At 49.5% G+C, this 14007-nt stretch overlaps 6 protein-coding genes across 6 annotated transcripts; 4 read left to right on the top strand and 2 right to left on the bottom strand.

Moving 5' to 3' along the window:
• Positions 1–72: 72 nt before the first annotated feature.
• Positions 73–1164, top strand: N7511_002108 (alkene reductase; the record flags this gene model as incomplete). The annotated part of the gene is made up of 1 exon (XM_057124533.1): positions 73–1164. The coding sequence occupies one exon, from the start codon at positions 73–75 to the stop codon at positions 1162–1164; it is 1092 nt and encodes a 363-aa protein (XP_056986692.1).
• Positions 1165–1769: 605 nt separating this feature from the next.
• On the top strand, positions 1770–3232 carry N7511_002107 (uncharacterized protein; the record flags this gene model as incomplete). Its single annotated transcript, XM_057124532.1, has 2 exons — positions 1770–2077; positions 2989–3232. 2 exons carry the CDS (start codon positions 1770–1772, stop codon positions 3230–3232), a joined length of 552 nt encoding a protein of 183 aa, XP_056986691.1.
• A 554-nt stretch (positions 3233–3786) lies between these two features.
• Positions 3787–4980, bottom strand: N7511_002106 (SEC14 family lipid-binding protein; the record flags this gene model as incomplete). The annotated part of the gene is made up of 4 exons (XM_057124531.1): positions 3787–4167; positions 4265–4648; positions 4703–4844; positions 4898–4980. 4 exons carry the CDS (start codon positions 4978–4980, stop codon positions 3787–3789), a joined length of 990 nt encoding a protein of 329 aa, XP_056986690.1.
• A 1121-nt stretch (positions 4981–6101) lies between these two features.
• N7511_002105 (class I alpha-mannosidase 1A) lies at positions 6102–8854 on the top strand (the record flags this gene model as incomplete). Its single annotated transcript, XM_057124530.1, has 3 exons — positions 6102–7141; positions 7190–8767; positions 8818–8854. 3 exons carry the CDS (start codon positions 6102–6104, stop codon positions 8852–8854), a joined length of 2655 nt encoding a protein of 884 aa, XP_056986689.1.
• A 191-nt stretch (positions 8855–9045) lies between these two features.
• On the top strand, positions 9046–11683 carry N7511_002104 (DUF2013 domain-containing protein; the record flags this gene model as incomplete). The annotated part of the gene is made up of 6 exons (XM_057124529.1): positions 9046–9082; positions 9151–9243; positions 9391–9741; positions 9842–9942; positions 9996–10152; positions 10203–11683. 6 exons carry the CDS (start codon positions 9046–9048, stop codon positions 11681–11683), a joined length of 2220 nt encoding a protein of 739 aa, XP_056986688.1.
• Positions 11684–12966: 1283 nt separating this feature from the next.
• Positions 12967–13954, bottom strand: N7511_002103 (uncharacterized protein; the record flags this gene model as incomplete). Its single annotated transcript, XM_057124528.1, has 2 exons — positions 12967–13299; positions 13403–13954. 2 exons carry the CDS (start codon positions 13952–13954, stop codon positions 12967–12969), a joined length of 885 nt encoding a protein of 294 aa, XP_056986687.1.
• Between the last annotated feature and the right edge of the window lie 53 nt (positions 13955–14007).

Here is a 14007-nt window from a genome sequence, read left to right as displayed (position 1 = left end):
GCGTGATTTCATTTTGTTCGAAACATTTATAATCAGTTGTACTCTCTTTTGCTCTCAAGGACGCTTGCAGCCATGTCGAAGTTATTGACGCCTCTTAAGGTCGGACGCCTGACGCTGAACCAGCGCATGGCTATGGCCCCGATGACTCGCCTTCGAGCCGATACTTCTCATCTTCTCTTGCCATCGGTCAAAGAATATTATCAGCAACGTGCCAGTGTACCGGGATCTCTCCTCATCGCTGAAGCTACCGTCATCAGTCCTAGACATGGTGGCTATAGCAACGTCCCCGGGATATTCAACGACAAACAAATAGCGTCGTGGAAGGAAATCACCAAGGCAGTCCACGACAAGGGATCCCATATTTTTCTGCAGCTCTGGGCTCTGGGCCGTGCGGCAAATCCTGGCTTCATGGCGCAAGCCGGTCACGAACTGGTTTCTGCCAGCGATGTTCCGATGAAGAGTATGTTCGGGGACGAGATGCACTACCCTGTTCCAATGACAGAATCAGGTATCCAAGATGCCATTTCGGATTTTGCAGCCGCGTCGGAAAAGGCCATGACGGCTGGTTTTGATGGCGTGGAGATACATGGTGCGAATGGATATTTGATCGATCAATTCCTCCAAGATGTTTCCAACAAACGGACCGATAAGTGGGGTGGTAGTGTCGAGAACAGATCCAGACTTGCTGTGGAAGTGACCAACTCGGTGGTCAAGGCAATTGGCAATGATCGCACGGCGATTCGGTTGAGTCCCTGGAGTCAATATCAAGGAATGCGCATGGAAGACCCTGTTTCTCAATTCTCAGATGTGGCCCAACGACTTGCGGAATTAAAGCTGGCATATTTGCATGTTTGCGAGTCAGAGGGAGAGCCCAAGGAGACTATCGATTGGTTGCTCCAGGCCTACGGCGATGCGAGCCCTATTTTGGTGGCGGGGGGATATGATGGGGAATCAGCTCGCAAGGCTGTGGACATCACGTATAAAGACTATGACGTTGCTGTGAGTTTTGGTCGTCCCTACATCTCAAACCCTGACTTGGTGTTCCGGGTCAAGCATGGTCTTCCCCTCGCGTCTTTGGATCCGGCGACGATGTATGGACAAATGTCGGAGGGCTATATTGATTACCCTTTCAGCGAACAGTTCCAGGCCGAGACTCCTGTGTGAGTCTGTATATAGCGAGTTTGTTTCAATAGATGTAACATACGATTTCAAGGAAATCCCAACCTGAGCAGAAAGCTGTGTCGATCCTCAACCTTCCAAGGTAGCCTGGAGGGTGACTGATGCTTACTAAATGTGGCGCCAAAGTTTTTCAACTTCAGCCAGTTCAACTTGTAAGTTAGTTTCAATTGCTCGAGGATCTTTGATGTTTCGAGTTAAACGGTTCATATCAGAATGTCGCATGAGTTAGGTCTGGGGCGGAACTCTCATGTTCCTGCGGTACGTCTTGTGTAAAGATCCATGTCGATTCTGGAGCGCAGACTGATAGAATGTAACGTTATAGTGCTTAGAATGTCGTCTTCGCAAAGCAAAGGTTGTAAAGCTAGTCTTGGCCTTTTCTGACGGAGAGCTGACTCTTTCTCCAGTGTTCAAAAACGCGCCCAACGTGCGTGCAATGTTCACGGAGCAACAGGGAATGCATCTACTCATCCAAAACTCGCCGGAGCCCACTGACACGAGAGTGCGTTCTCTCTCTTTGATGGATGAATTGTGTCATAACTTGTCTGGCTGACATATACAGGAACCTCACTAGAGTTGAAAACCGGCTGCAAATGCTGGAGAATGCACTTGAAAAGTTATTCCCCAGTGGTGAACTAGACGACATTACCCGCTCTTTGCTTGCCGATGATTCACCCACAGGCCAGAACTCTTTGATTCAATCATTCATCGACACTAATGAAGCCTCACTGGATGACTCGCTGGAGCCAGACGCTAGGACACTGGACAATACGTTCGTCGACTCCCAGTCATTGTCTGTGGTCAACACGGATTACGATTTGCTCGGATTGGGATCTGAGGGGCAAACCATATCCCTTGAATATTTCCCAGACAAAGATGAGCTGTTTAATCATGGCGTGGAGTCAGTAGAGCAGGAGAGCAACCTTGTCGACTCTTTTTTCTCACACTATCACAAACTCTATCCATTCGTGCACGAGGCAACATTCAAGCTGGAACTCCATCATGGATCGTTTAGCCCTTCGCCACAGTCAGTTCTCGCAAATATGGTTCTTGCCTTTGGCTCCTGGCTAGCCCCTGGGCACCACAGCAATTCGGCGGTGCAATATTATAGGAAAGCACAGCATGATTTTGGGCAAATTCCATTATCTGACAGTGCAAGCATCACTATGGTTCAGGCGCTACTGCTTCTGAGTGACTTTGCCCAAAAGCAGGGACATCCGGAGGAGAACTGGCACTATATTGCCACTGCTGTTCGTAAGGCAGTTTCTCTCAACTTGCACGTTGAATCTGTAGATCCAGGTCTGACAACCCTTGATCGGGAGATACGACGCCGCGTGTGGTGGGCCACGTATTGTGCAGAGAGCTGCTCAGCCAAAATATACGGACGCCCACTTGTACTTCCTGAGGATGGACTAATAACGGCCAGACCCGTCACAAATACTCATGATCAGGTTTGTCTTTTCTCGTCCAGTCAAGTCAAGTCCACAGAACGGTGCTCAGTGCCCTATACTAGAATCCTGTTTCATCCACATCATCGTTCTTCACACCGACGGACGATCATACCATATACTCAGGGCTGATACAACAGTCGAGCTACCATCGCATGGCAAATAAGATCTACCGCCGCGCTCTGTCCAGCACAAGTGTTACGCCGCAACTGGTGCATATATTCGAGGAAATGATACAAAATTGGCATACTAACAATCCACTTGCATGCGCCCAGTTGGTTAATGGATCCATGGAGCAATGGAAATTGACTGCTTGGCGTCGTCAATACCTATGCGATCAAAGTTTGCGTCTTCTGATTCACAGGCCACTTTTACTGCGATGGGTGCAGCAAACGCACATCTACAAGGACAGTGCACTTCCAACAGAAGAACACACCGCCGAGGCACAATGCAATGCAGCGGGCCTCGCTATCGCGCGCGACACAATTGATTACATTGCAGAATCTATCGTGGAGGGGTCCTATGACAAGATGACTCTTGCTTTTACCTTGTACGTTGTGTTCTGCTCTCCGTTGCTCACCCCTGTCAATATAGATGGCTCTCCATAACTTACTTTTACAACTGTAGGTACTCCTTGTTTCATGCTCTGCTTGTCCCAGTCATTCTTATTAAAGGCGATCCGTCATCGCCCAAATCGATATCTTATATCCAGGACGTTGAAAGAGCTAAATCTGCCATGGAATATCTTTCTGTTGAAGGTGACACTTTGTCCCAATCCTTTGTCGCAGTTCTCAATCGTCTTTTTGCTGCTGTGCGCCAGTCAACCAGACATGGTGCGGATCAAGGCTCGTCTCGCAATGACCTGTCATCCACGAAACGAAATGTCTTGCAGACTTCTACCAATAATATTTTTGGTAATGCAGAATTGGATTTACTTGAGAATTCGGTATCCCAAAAATCATCTGGACTTGATTTTTCAGAATGGTTGCGCTCTCATTAGAACATTGTTAATGAATTGCTTTACTTCTGCGCATTTATGATGCCGAGGAATCTTTCAAAGTGAAGTTGAGCCACAACGATATTTTGTTCTTCTACTTACAGTGATCTGCGCTTTGAACACATTGTATGCAGCTAATCAAGCATAAAATACCACACCTAAGTCTCACTCTTGACAGTCACGATGATAATTCTGATTATGACAGAAAGAGTTCCTTCGTGGTGAACCATCCTCGGATCCTAGCAATCGGATGCAGCCATCCTCATAGATAATAGGGCCCTTGGAAAACACTTCATCTCGCTCGGACTTATGGTATAGCTCATCAACCAACTTTTTCGTCGGGCTATCCAAATTTGGTGGATCTCCCCACTGCCACTCGATCTCTCCACCGTATTCCTGAGGCAGATCCGTGGCATCAATCTGAGATAACAGAGAAGGTTTCAAGTCCGACGATGAGACAATGGAGATTCGGGATCGGGTATCTGGCGCAAACCACTGACTTGCTACATCCCATATCGTTCTGAAGAAGACAGGGGCACCGACAACCTGGAATGAAACAACCATGCAATTAGCTCATATAACCTACAGTTGCAAGACAATAGTGCCGTGATGAAAACGAAACCACCGGAGATATTATACTTACAAATACCCTCGCTAGAGTCTCAGGATAAAAGTCCGTTCCAATGCGACTAGCATCCTGCAAATACCTCCGAATATTCCAGAATTGAACAAGGCTAACATTGCTGATATCGACGATATGAGTCGAGGCGGCGGTTTCATGTTCCGGGTCTGGTCGTGGCAGCTCAGACGCCAAAGGAAAAGTGAACTGCAACAGATTCTCATACAGCGCATGGAAGTGAAGTATGTGAATTGGTACATCTGGCTTGGAATGGTTTGGTGGTCTTTGAGCCCTCTCTAGCATCTTGAAATACCCATCTAACTTATTCTTGGTTATTTCGCGTACTTGATACACGTAGATTGGTCGGCCGTCACGGTCTCGTCGTCCTGTCCATTGCGGATTCTGCTCCTGTCAATGCTCTGATCTGGAGGCATGAATTGTTGATTTTATGGATCGGCGTACCATTTTCCGGGTTTCATCATAGGCATTGACATCTAAGCCTTCGTAGAAACCTCGGATATCATGTGCTCTGCGCCATTTTTGACTTTCTTGGAACTGGCGGAAGGCAGCATGAACATCGTTTCGCTGCGCGCGAAGAAATCGACTGCGATCCATTGAGTTAGTCGAGAACTACGAGAGGCTGGATCTTAGCGTTACCGAATGGTGGTCTCATCGGTGTAATCCTTTCTTTGAAATTCATTGTATCCATTCTGGCGACAAAGCTGCTTAAAGTCGTCCATCAGAACAGTTATGGAGGAATCAAGGGTCAATTTTGATCCTTATAGTCAGTAAATTAGTAGATTTTGAGAACACTGTGGATCATTTATAGTTGCTGCAGGTGGAATGTCATTGAAGTATATGATGATTAATGATTTCCGGATTCTGGGTGGCGCTGGCAAGCCTGCTCGAACGTGAACATTTAGAGCACTTTCGTCATTCACACGGAATAACAGACCGAGATTGCCACTTCACAGTATTTCGAGGATATTAGGTTGTTATCAATTGCCCTTAATGCATGTTTTTGATTCCAGATTCGAAGGTCTATTGCGCTCGCGGCAGATTCTACCCCCTAGTACCTCATGTTTTGTATTTGAGCCACGTTCAAGGTAGCATTGACGCTTGCGCGAACACCTGTCAATGCTAAAAGCTCTCAACCGAACCCAAACTTACTAGGGAAAGCGAACTGGACAGCGCAACATGACATCACGTGATCATATAGAACTGGGTTGTTTACCTTGAGTAACTTGGCTTCAATACGGAAGAAGAGGCAATGTCAGAAATGATGCCTCTGGCATGACTCCACACTTCAAATCGCCTCCAATTCTTCATGATATATCAACCCCAAGCACATGTTTGGCATTCTCGGCCCAATTGTATCTGTCTCGGCTAAGGGCTATCACCCCTCGAAATTCGTTGGCGGAAATAGCCCAACCTGATAGGCCGAATAAAAGACCCTTGCGGATCGCCTGCATAAAACCTCCCAAGTGCCTTTAGAGCGCAATTAGCAGGGCTGGCAGACGCCGATCATTGGCCCCGGATTCTGGCGCATGGGCGAGTTTCTCCACTTGTGTTTCGGGGGTCCGGGAACCCGCTGTTTTCCAGGGTCTTTGGCTGGTAAATGGTAACAGGGGAAATTCTCTTGAGGGAATCAAATAAACGAAAGAAGAATGGGAATCTCATCCGGGAATCATACAAAGAGGTAGTCGGTTGGCACTGGCAAGAAAGGACCCCGCGACAGAAATAGATCGAGAGCTCAAGTGGATCTAGTCTCGTGATTGCATCTGGATTCGCCTCGTGTTTTCCCTTTTCCTCTCTACATGTTCTCACTTCCTTCGCTTCAATTCTGTCAGGGACGGTCGCCATGTTTCGAGCTCGTCGATATCGAGTTCTGATCATCTTCGCTGCGGCGATCCTCCTAACCTTCATCCACTTCGCCCGTTCACGCGACTGGAGCGACTCGTCAATTGAACAGCCTGTCGGCATCCATCCCCCCGATCCTGCCGCTGCCTTCCCAGACCAAGACCAATTCAAAGCCCCGAAACCCGACAACCCAGCCGCCGCTGCCGCCATCGAGGAGAGCGACAAATATGTCATCCCGGAACCTAACCGCGGCTCCTCCGACTCAAAGATAGGGTCTCCTGTCGGTCCCAGCAGCGGATTAAAGGATGCCACCAAAGAAAAAGTGGCTGCGCCAGCCGACGCCCCCAGCAAGGAGGGTTCGAAGGACCCCGCGCCGGTGGGTGGTGCTGGTAGATTGCCGCCCCCAACAACAGAAGATTCCCTCGGCATTCAGGAGGAGTTGGACAACGGAGGTGCTGGAAGACACTCAGTCGAGCGCCCTGCTATCGGAACTCGTTGGAAGAAATTCCCTGAGCAGTTCCCCATCTCAGCGAGTGAAACAATCAAGCTACCCAAGGAGCGGTCGAAGATTCCCAAGCTCCAGGCTAAATTTAAAGACGAGTCCAGCTACAATAAGCAGGAGCGTTTGCAGCGACTGAGCACCATCAAGGCTGAGTTCAAGCATGCTTGGCAGGGGTACAAGACGACCGCCATGGGGCATGATGAAATCAAGCCCTTGTCGAAGCAGGTCGAAGACCCGTTCAATGGTTGGGGTGCGACGTTGGTTGATTCTCTTGATACGCTTTGGATCATGGAGTTGAAGGAAGAGTTCACTGAGGCTGTAGATGCCATCAAGAAAATCGATTTCAAGACTTCGTCCAGGGGTGATATCCCGGTCTTTGAGACTACCATTCGTTATCTTGGTGGACTTCTCGGTGCTTATGATATCTCTGGTCATCGTTATGCAATTCTCTTGGAAAAGGCCGAGGAGCTCGCTGAGATTCTCATTGGTGCCTTTGATACCCCGAATCGCATGCCACAACTTTACTACAAATGGGCCCCGTAAGTTTATATCGATTCCAACTCTGGTATACTACTGACACATAGCAGAGAATTTGTTGCAAAACGTCATCGGGCCTCTGGCCGAGCTGGTCTGGCTGAAATCGGATCGCTTTCTTTGGAATTCACTCGATTGGCTCAATTGACCCAACAGGATAAGTACTATGATGCAATTGCACGGATCACAAATGAATTGGAGAAGATCCAAGATAAAAGCACCATTCCAGGACTGTGGCCTCTTCGTGTCAATGCGCAGGGATGTACTAAATATAACCAGCGCAGTAGCAGCCCTACGCGCGAGGAGCATCCTGCTTCAACGAAGAAGAGCTCTGCGACAAAAACCCGCAGACCCTATGTTGCGCCGACAGATATTGAGAGCTACAAGAAGTTGATCTCGCGTGATATTGAGATTGATTCCGAGGAACCCGTTCAACTTGCCAATGGTACTTCTGCTGCCAATTTGCCCATTGAGGCGCGTCAGCAACAGTCCAATCTTGCAAATCAATGCAATGGTGGCCTGGAATTCCCCATTTCATCCCGTGAAAACAAGTTCACCATGGGAGCAATGGCAGACTCAACCTACGAGTACCTGCCCAAGGAGTACCTACTGTTAGGTGGCCTGGAACAGTACAAGACAATGTACACCAAAGCGGCTGCTGCAACCCGCAAACATCTCATATTCCAACCTATGGTCCAAGGCAAATGGGATATTCGGTTCACAGCTTCTATTTCACCGGTACCTGGAAAGGCTACCGATATTACGGATCTTGAATATGAAGGCACCCATCTCACTTGTTTCGTCGGTGGAATGTTCGCCCTGGGAGCCAAGGCATTTGGAATCGAGGGTGATTTGGAGCTTGCAGCCAAGCTCACTGACGGATGTGTATGGGCTTACGAGGCCACACAGACTGGAATCATGCCAGAAAGATTCCGTCTTCTATCCTGTCAAAAGGGATCGGCATGTGAGTGGGACCAGGCCACTTTTGATGCCGGTGTGGCACGTTATTCGCCTCTTGATTATGCCGCAAAACCCCAGTATCGCAATGGAGAGAGCACCTATTCTGAGCGCATCAAGATGGGCATGCTGGAAGACTCACGAGATCCTACTGGCAAGACCATTCCCATGGCCATGCCCGGCTCGTTGAATCCTCACGACAGCGGAGTTATTGAGAAGCGCGGTAATCAATACTCATCCTCGGCTTCAGCTGTCTCTTCTAGCTCAAGCCCGACTCCATCTCCCGAAGTAGCTGGCTTGGAGAATCGAGACGCGCCTCGTTCGTCTCCCTCGCCTGATTCACCCCAGGCGTCCGTTGGCAAGGATCATCTCCCTGCTGGCATGATCAGTATTCCGTCGCCCAAATACATTCTTCGGCCTGAGGCGATCGAGTCTGTCTTCATTATGTACCGACTGACTGGCGACGAGTCCTGGCGCAAGAAGGGATGGCAGATGTTCGAGGCCATCATCAAACACACGCGGACGGATCACGCCCACGCAGGCATCCACGATGTCACCGCCCAAAAGCCCACCCAGATGGACACCATGGAGTCTTTCTGGCTCGCAGAGACGCTGAAGTACTTTTATCTGCTCTTCAGCGATACGAGCGTGGTGGATTTGGACAAATATGTCCTGTAAGTGACGTAGCCGTAAACACAGTGAACCCCAACTGACCGATTCACAGGAATACCGAAGCGCACCCGTTCCTGCGCCCTTCATAATTGCACTTAGATTTTATATATTGATACCAATGAGAGTTCGTAATAATTCCTCCTGTTGTCCTGTTGTGTTGTTGTGCTGTTGTATAGAAAGTAGGAAAAGTGCGTAGGGTTGACCCGCAGTGGGACTAAATTCCCCCACCCGCCTTCAACTCTCCAACTCGCACGTCGCGGGATGAGCAGTCTGACGGGAAATGGAGCCTGAGGTCTCGGAGACTGAGTTCTGGACTGGTAAGTGTTTCATCCAACTCAAGACATGTCTGCATTTCCAGACACGCAACCTGACAATTGACTCGCAGAACTCCAAACGATCGTCTCCAAGCCCTGCGACTCCGAAGATTCGATCGACGACGCCCTCCGAGCCTACCTGAGTCTAACGGCTCAACACAAAGGTACCCAGTCCCGTTGAGTCAAAGCATCGAGATGCGAGACATCATACGAATCCCCTTCCAAACACTCCCACTAAGAACCTCCCTCACCCTGACCGCACGGCGTTCGGCCTTCCCCCCGATGTAACAACACTAACACCATCCCCTCAGATGAATACCTTCAAACAGAAACAGATATTTCGCGCTGTTCCTACAAACTCTTCGCATCGAGCATCTTCGCCACACACGCCGACTATGTTAGACGCCAGATTATCTACGGCCTCTTGCAAGAAGATGACCCGACAACCCTCCACTTCCTTGCCTCATTCATTCTCTTCGATGGGCGGCAAAATGAAATCGTTCTTCGAATGCTGAATGAGGAAGGCGCGTTTGCGCGTCTTCTCGAGCTCATTCAGGCCATGCGGAGGGCCGATATGGATGGTGATGCTGGGTTACATCGCCTGTTGATGGATCTTATCTATGAGATGTCCAGGATCCAGAGGGTCAAGATTGAAGATTTGGGTGCGTTGGATACCTATACCTATACCTATACCCATGAATTTTATGGTGATGGTAGTTTTGGTGATGTGGACAGGTGGCTGATTTCTGGACTTTGTTGCAGTTCTTGTGGATGACGACTTTATTCGGTGTCTTTTTGATATCATTGAGGATCTTTCTTATGATGTTACTGACCCGTACCATTACCCCGTCATTCGAGTGCTTGTGAGTTGCTCCCTATACGCCTGTCTCGGGCCTGATACTAATGGCTTGCGCAGCTGGTGTTGAATGAGCAGTTCATGATTTCGGCTCATGATCCTATCGATGATCGCCCTTCGGCACATCTGACTAACAAGGTTATCAAAATCTTGTCTGCTTTTGGTGGCTTTTATAAAACCTTTGGAGAGAACATCATTCTTCTGATCAACCGCGAGGGTAACGTCGACCTCTTATATTCGATTGATAACATGACTGACGATATACAGCCGAGACATCATTACAGCTACTGACTTTGAAGCTTCTGTATCTGATTTTCACTACTCCAAACACCTATGAGTACTTCTTTACCAACGATTTGCATGTTCTGGTTGATATCTTAATCCGCAATCTACTCGACCTACCCGAGGAAGCATCTGCGCTGCGACATACGTATCTTCGTGTACTTTACCCCCTTCTAGCACACACACAGCTAAGAAATCCACCGCACTACAAGCGGGATGAACTTCGAAGGCTGCTTAGTATTCTTGTTCGCGGACAAGTTTCATATGGAAGTGACGCAGAACACGAGAAGATCCTGCACTTCGAAGAGGTTGATGAAACGACACGCCGGCTTGTCGGTCGATGTGCCACGGTCGAATGGCTACGCAGTACTGACCAGCCTGATTCAGCCGACACGCAAGAGACACCTACCAAGGTTATGTCGACTTCTATTCAAACTGTCCTTGATCAAGCTGAGCATTCCGAGTCGCCTGCCGACATAATCGAGTCACCCGCAGATATCGGTGAATCACTCGAAGTCACTCGCACAATATCGCGCGCAAGCACTGTTGCTAGTGTATCAGATACAGCATCGCCGACGAGGGTGGATTCTCGCGGCTCTTCCGAGGCACCGCGGAAGCACAGCCTAGTACAACGACTCGGAATGAACCTAGAACCTGCATCTGTATCTTCGCTGAGTGTTCAGGCAGTCGCAGCACAGCACGAAAAGCCAGGCATCATGACTCCCAGCCGGAAAGATGGTGTCCCAGCCGCCGCTCTCAGTGATGAGACGCCAATAATCCGACCACCAAAGATCAAGCCCGAACCTCCGAAATCTCGCCGCTGGCGCGGGCGCCGTATGACCGTGGATGAGGAACAACATCACTCAGCCGGTACAAGCAGCGATGGCTACACCATCCCCGAGGGCATAGAAGTCAGCCCCACAACCACACATACACCAGGCTCCCCAATCCCCTCGTCACTCTCACACCCCGATCGCCGCGACTCCGCCCCAGGCTCAGCCCTGGCGCCCACAGGTACCCAGCCGCGCCGCTCAGCCTCAAACCCGGCCCCAGCTCTCCCGCCACCTCGCCGCTCAGCACACACTACACCAATTCCCAGTCAACACCGTCCTCCAGCACCGGTACCGGCAGCAGGTAAACATGGCCAAGCGCCTCTTCCTCCAACCCCGCGACGCTGGGGCCGCGGCAAAGCACAGCATGGACAAAGCGATTCCGTTGAGAGCGGAGCCAGCAGTGTTAGTCCATCCAAGGAACTCGAAAGCGACAGCACTCCCGCGCCCACACAGCTTGCTCAATCCCAATCCCAGTCCCAGTCTCAATCTCAGGAAGGCAGTCCTCTCTCAGATCCATTCTCGCCAACCTCGCCAACATTACTGGTCTCACCAGTCGAATCTGGCGACAATGACCCCGCGGACGCTGCGCCTATCAGCGTAGAAGAAGCGGTTCAAAATGTTTCTCTGCATTGAGCGTATTTCTTCATTGGCGTGCTTACGTTTCTTTTTCAAGATACTCCCTTTGTCTACGGCTTTTTTCTTTCCGGTTTGTTTTGGTACGTAGCACTTTCTGCTTCCGGGGAATGATGGGATGTGATGTGCTTTCGCTCTATCTAGTCTTGATTGGTATTTTGATTAGGGCATTTCAATCATATGGAGAGTTGTTGGTATAAGAAATCTGTAATGACTGGACTCTAGGATATTCAATAGACTGTTCTCGCTGATTCTTCCCCAGACTAGTGAGCACTGTATACAGACAGGGCCAAAGTCAAGTCCACGGGGGTGAGAACGGCCGTTTTTTAATTGTGTCTAGGTCATTGAGGCGCCGAGTAGTAAAGAAAGGGTAGTGCTAGAAAGCCACCCCTTCCCATAATTAAATTTGACTAATACACTAGCGGCATTTTAGCTCTTTTTGAGTATTGGAATCTACATCAAATTTTACCGCAAATTTTACCTCAAATCTTGGCATTTTAATGAATCGGATGAATCATTGGGGTGGGCTGTTTAGCACTACTCTAAAGTAATAGCGGGCCAATGTTGGCGGAGCTCGAGAATATCAGTTGGACACCCTGTTGCAGGGCGTAGAGCGATTCCTGTAGAATGAGCGAAAGATCGATCAGGGCCCGTAAACCGTAGACTCTACTTGTATGCCGATGTAACAGCAGACGGAGTGAGTCCTGTATTCCCAATCCCATTGCGTGAAGACGAGGTACTGATCCCAAGTTTGGTCTTGCTGAAGCGCTCGTTGACGGTGTTCCAAGGAATATCGCCAACTGCGTAATAGGATCCTCGGATTTGGATTCAACGGACGAGAACTTAGAAGGCGAGAGCTCAGAAGTCCATGGTGGATGAGGAGGTAGGGCGGGAAGTGGAAAAGAAATGAGACGGCAGGCAGGGAGGTAAAATAGGCAACCTTTAGGAATCACGACCGATGAAAACTCAACGTTGTTTGCTTGTTGTTATTCAGATATTTAGATCGCTGCAAGGCGAAGTATAAGTTGGAGATGTCATGATATAGGGTCACGGGGACCTAACCGAATATAGTAATTCACAGGTCCAGCAATATTAAATACAATTGATAGCTGAGAGGAAGATAGCTGAGAGGAAGACTAAACCAGGTGGATTAGCCGAAATAGTTAAAAGTACACAACTCATCTTGAACGTATAAGCGAAGCTGTTATTGCAACAGCATGACTCACAATCAAAGAAGAGCTCTCAAGAACACAACATTAGAAATGTGACATGTAAGAATGTCCTCAAATCTTCAACCCCCAGCTGCGGCCAAGTCCAACAGCAGTATTCCATCCAAAGCTAGCACATTGACCCAAACCAGTGAGTTTATCAGCAATAGCCTGACGATCCTCGAACCGGCGCTCAACAAACGCAGCAGTCTCCGACAAATCAGGCGTCGGATCGCGCGTCATAACGACCTCAGCGCTAGCGTAGATGGCCGATACAGCCACACGGCGCGAATACCACGCTGCATCGACAGACGCATCACCCGATAGAGTAAGGATATCAGATGCAAGGGCATGCAGTTCCGTGAGGGAAAGAGGGATATTAGACCACAGCGACATTTGCGCGAGAGCCTGTAATTGCCGATTAGTACAAAAGCCCGACTCCAACACAAAAAGCATATCATCGAAACGGGATCCGAATAAAGTGTGAGAAAGAGGGGCACGGTATACTCACATCCTGCCAGACATGTCTGACCTCGTCATTCATTCTCAGCCTCTCCAAAAGCAACCCGCGGACCCGTTCCTCAACACCAAGCTCATAGACATCCTTGCCCTGCTCCGCTGCAATCCGCCGGAATAGACCTCCCTCCTCGACCTTGCCGCGCAAAAGTCCTCGTCGGCTGGCAAGCCAGAAGAGGATTAAGTCGAATTCGCCGCGCGGGAGCAATTGCACGGACACGTCTAGGAACCCGGCGTCACGGGCTCCGAGTGTCAATGCCGTGCTGGTGAAGCCGTGGGCTGGGACGTGGTCGAGGGCTGCGGTTAGAATTGCTGTTTGCGAATTTGTGTATTCATGGTCTGGGAGGCGGGGGTGCAAGGTTGAGTGGTAGGTTCTGAGTTGGGAGAGGGAGGGTTTTGGGTGGTTAGGCGTTGGTGTCGGAGTTCGGCGGGTTCGTTGAAACTTTGGTTGGATTGTGGCTGTACTCAGTGCTTGGGCTTTGCACAGGTAGGGCGTGAGTTGGTTGGGCAGTGCCCTTCTGGGTAGAGTGCGTGCGAGGTGTGCCATTGTGTGGTGTGTGGTGTGGTCGAAGTTGGTCAAAAATGAAGATGTTCGAGATA

This window comes from Penicillium nucicola (assembly GCF_028828085.1).
Source record: "Penicillium nucicola strain IBT 29836 chromosome Unknown utg000002l, whole genome shotgun sequence".
Lineage (NCBI taxonomy): Eukaryota > Fungi > Ascomycota > Eurotiomycetes > Eurotiales > Aspergillaceae > Penicillium > Penicillium nucicola.
The sequence above is the reverse complement of the archived record's forward strand: the minus strand, read 5'-3'. Positions and strand labels throughout refer to the sequence as shown.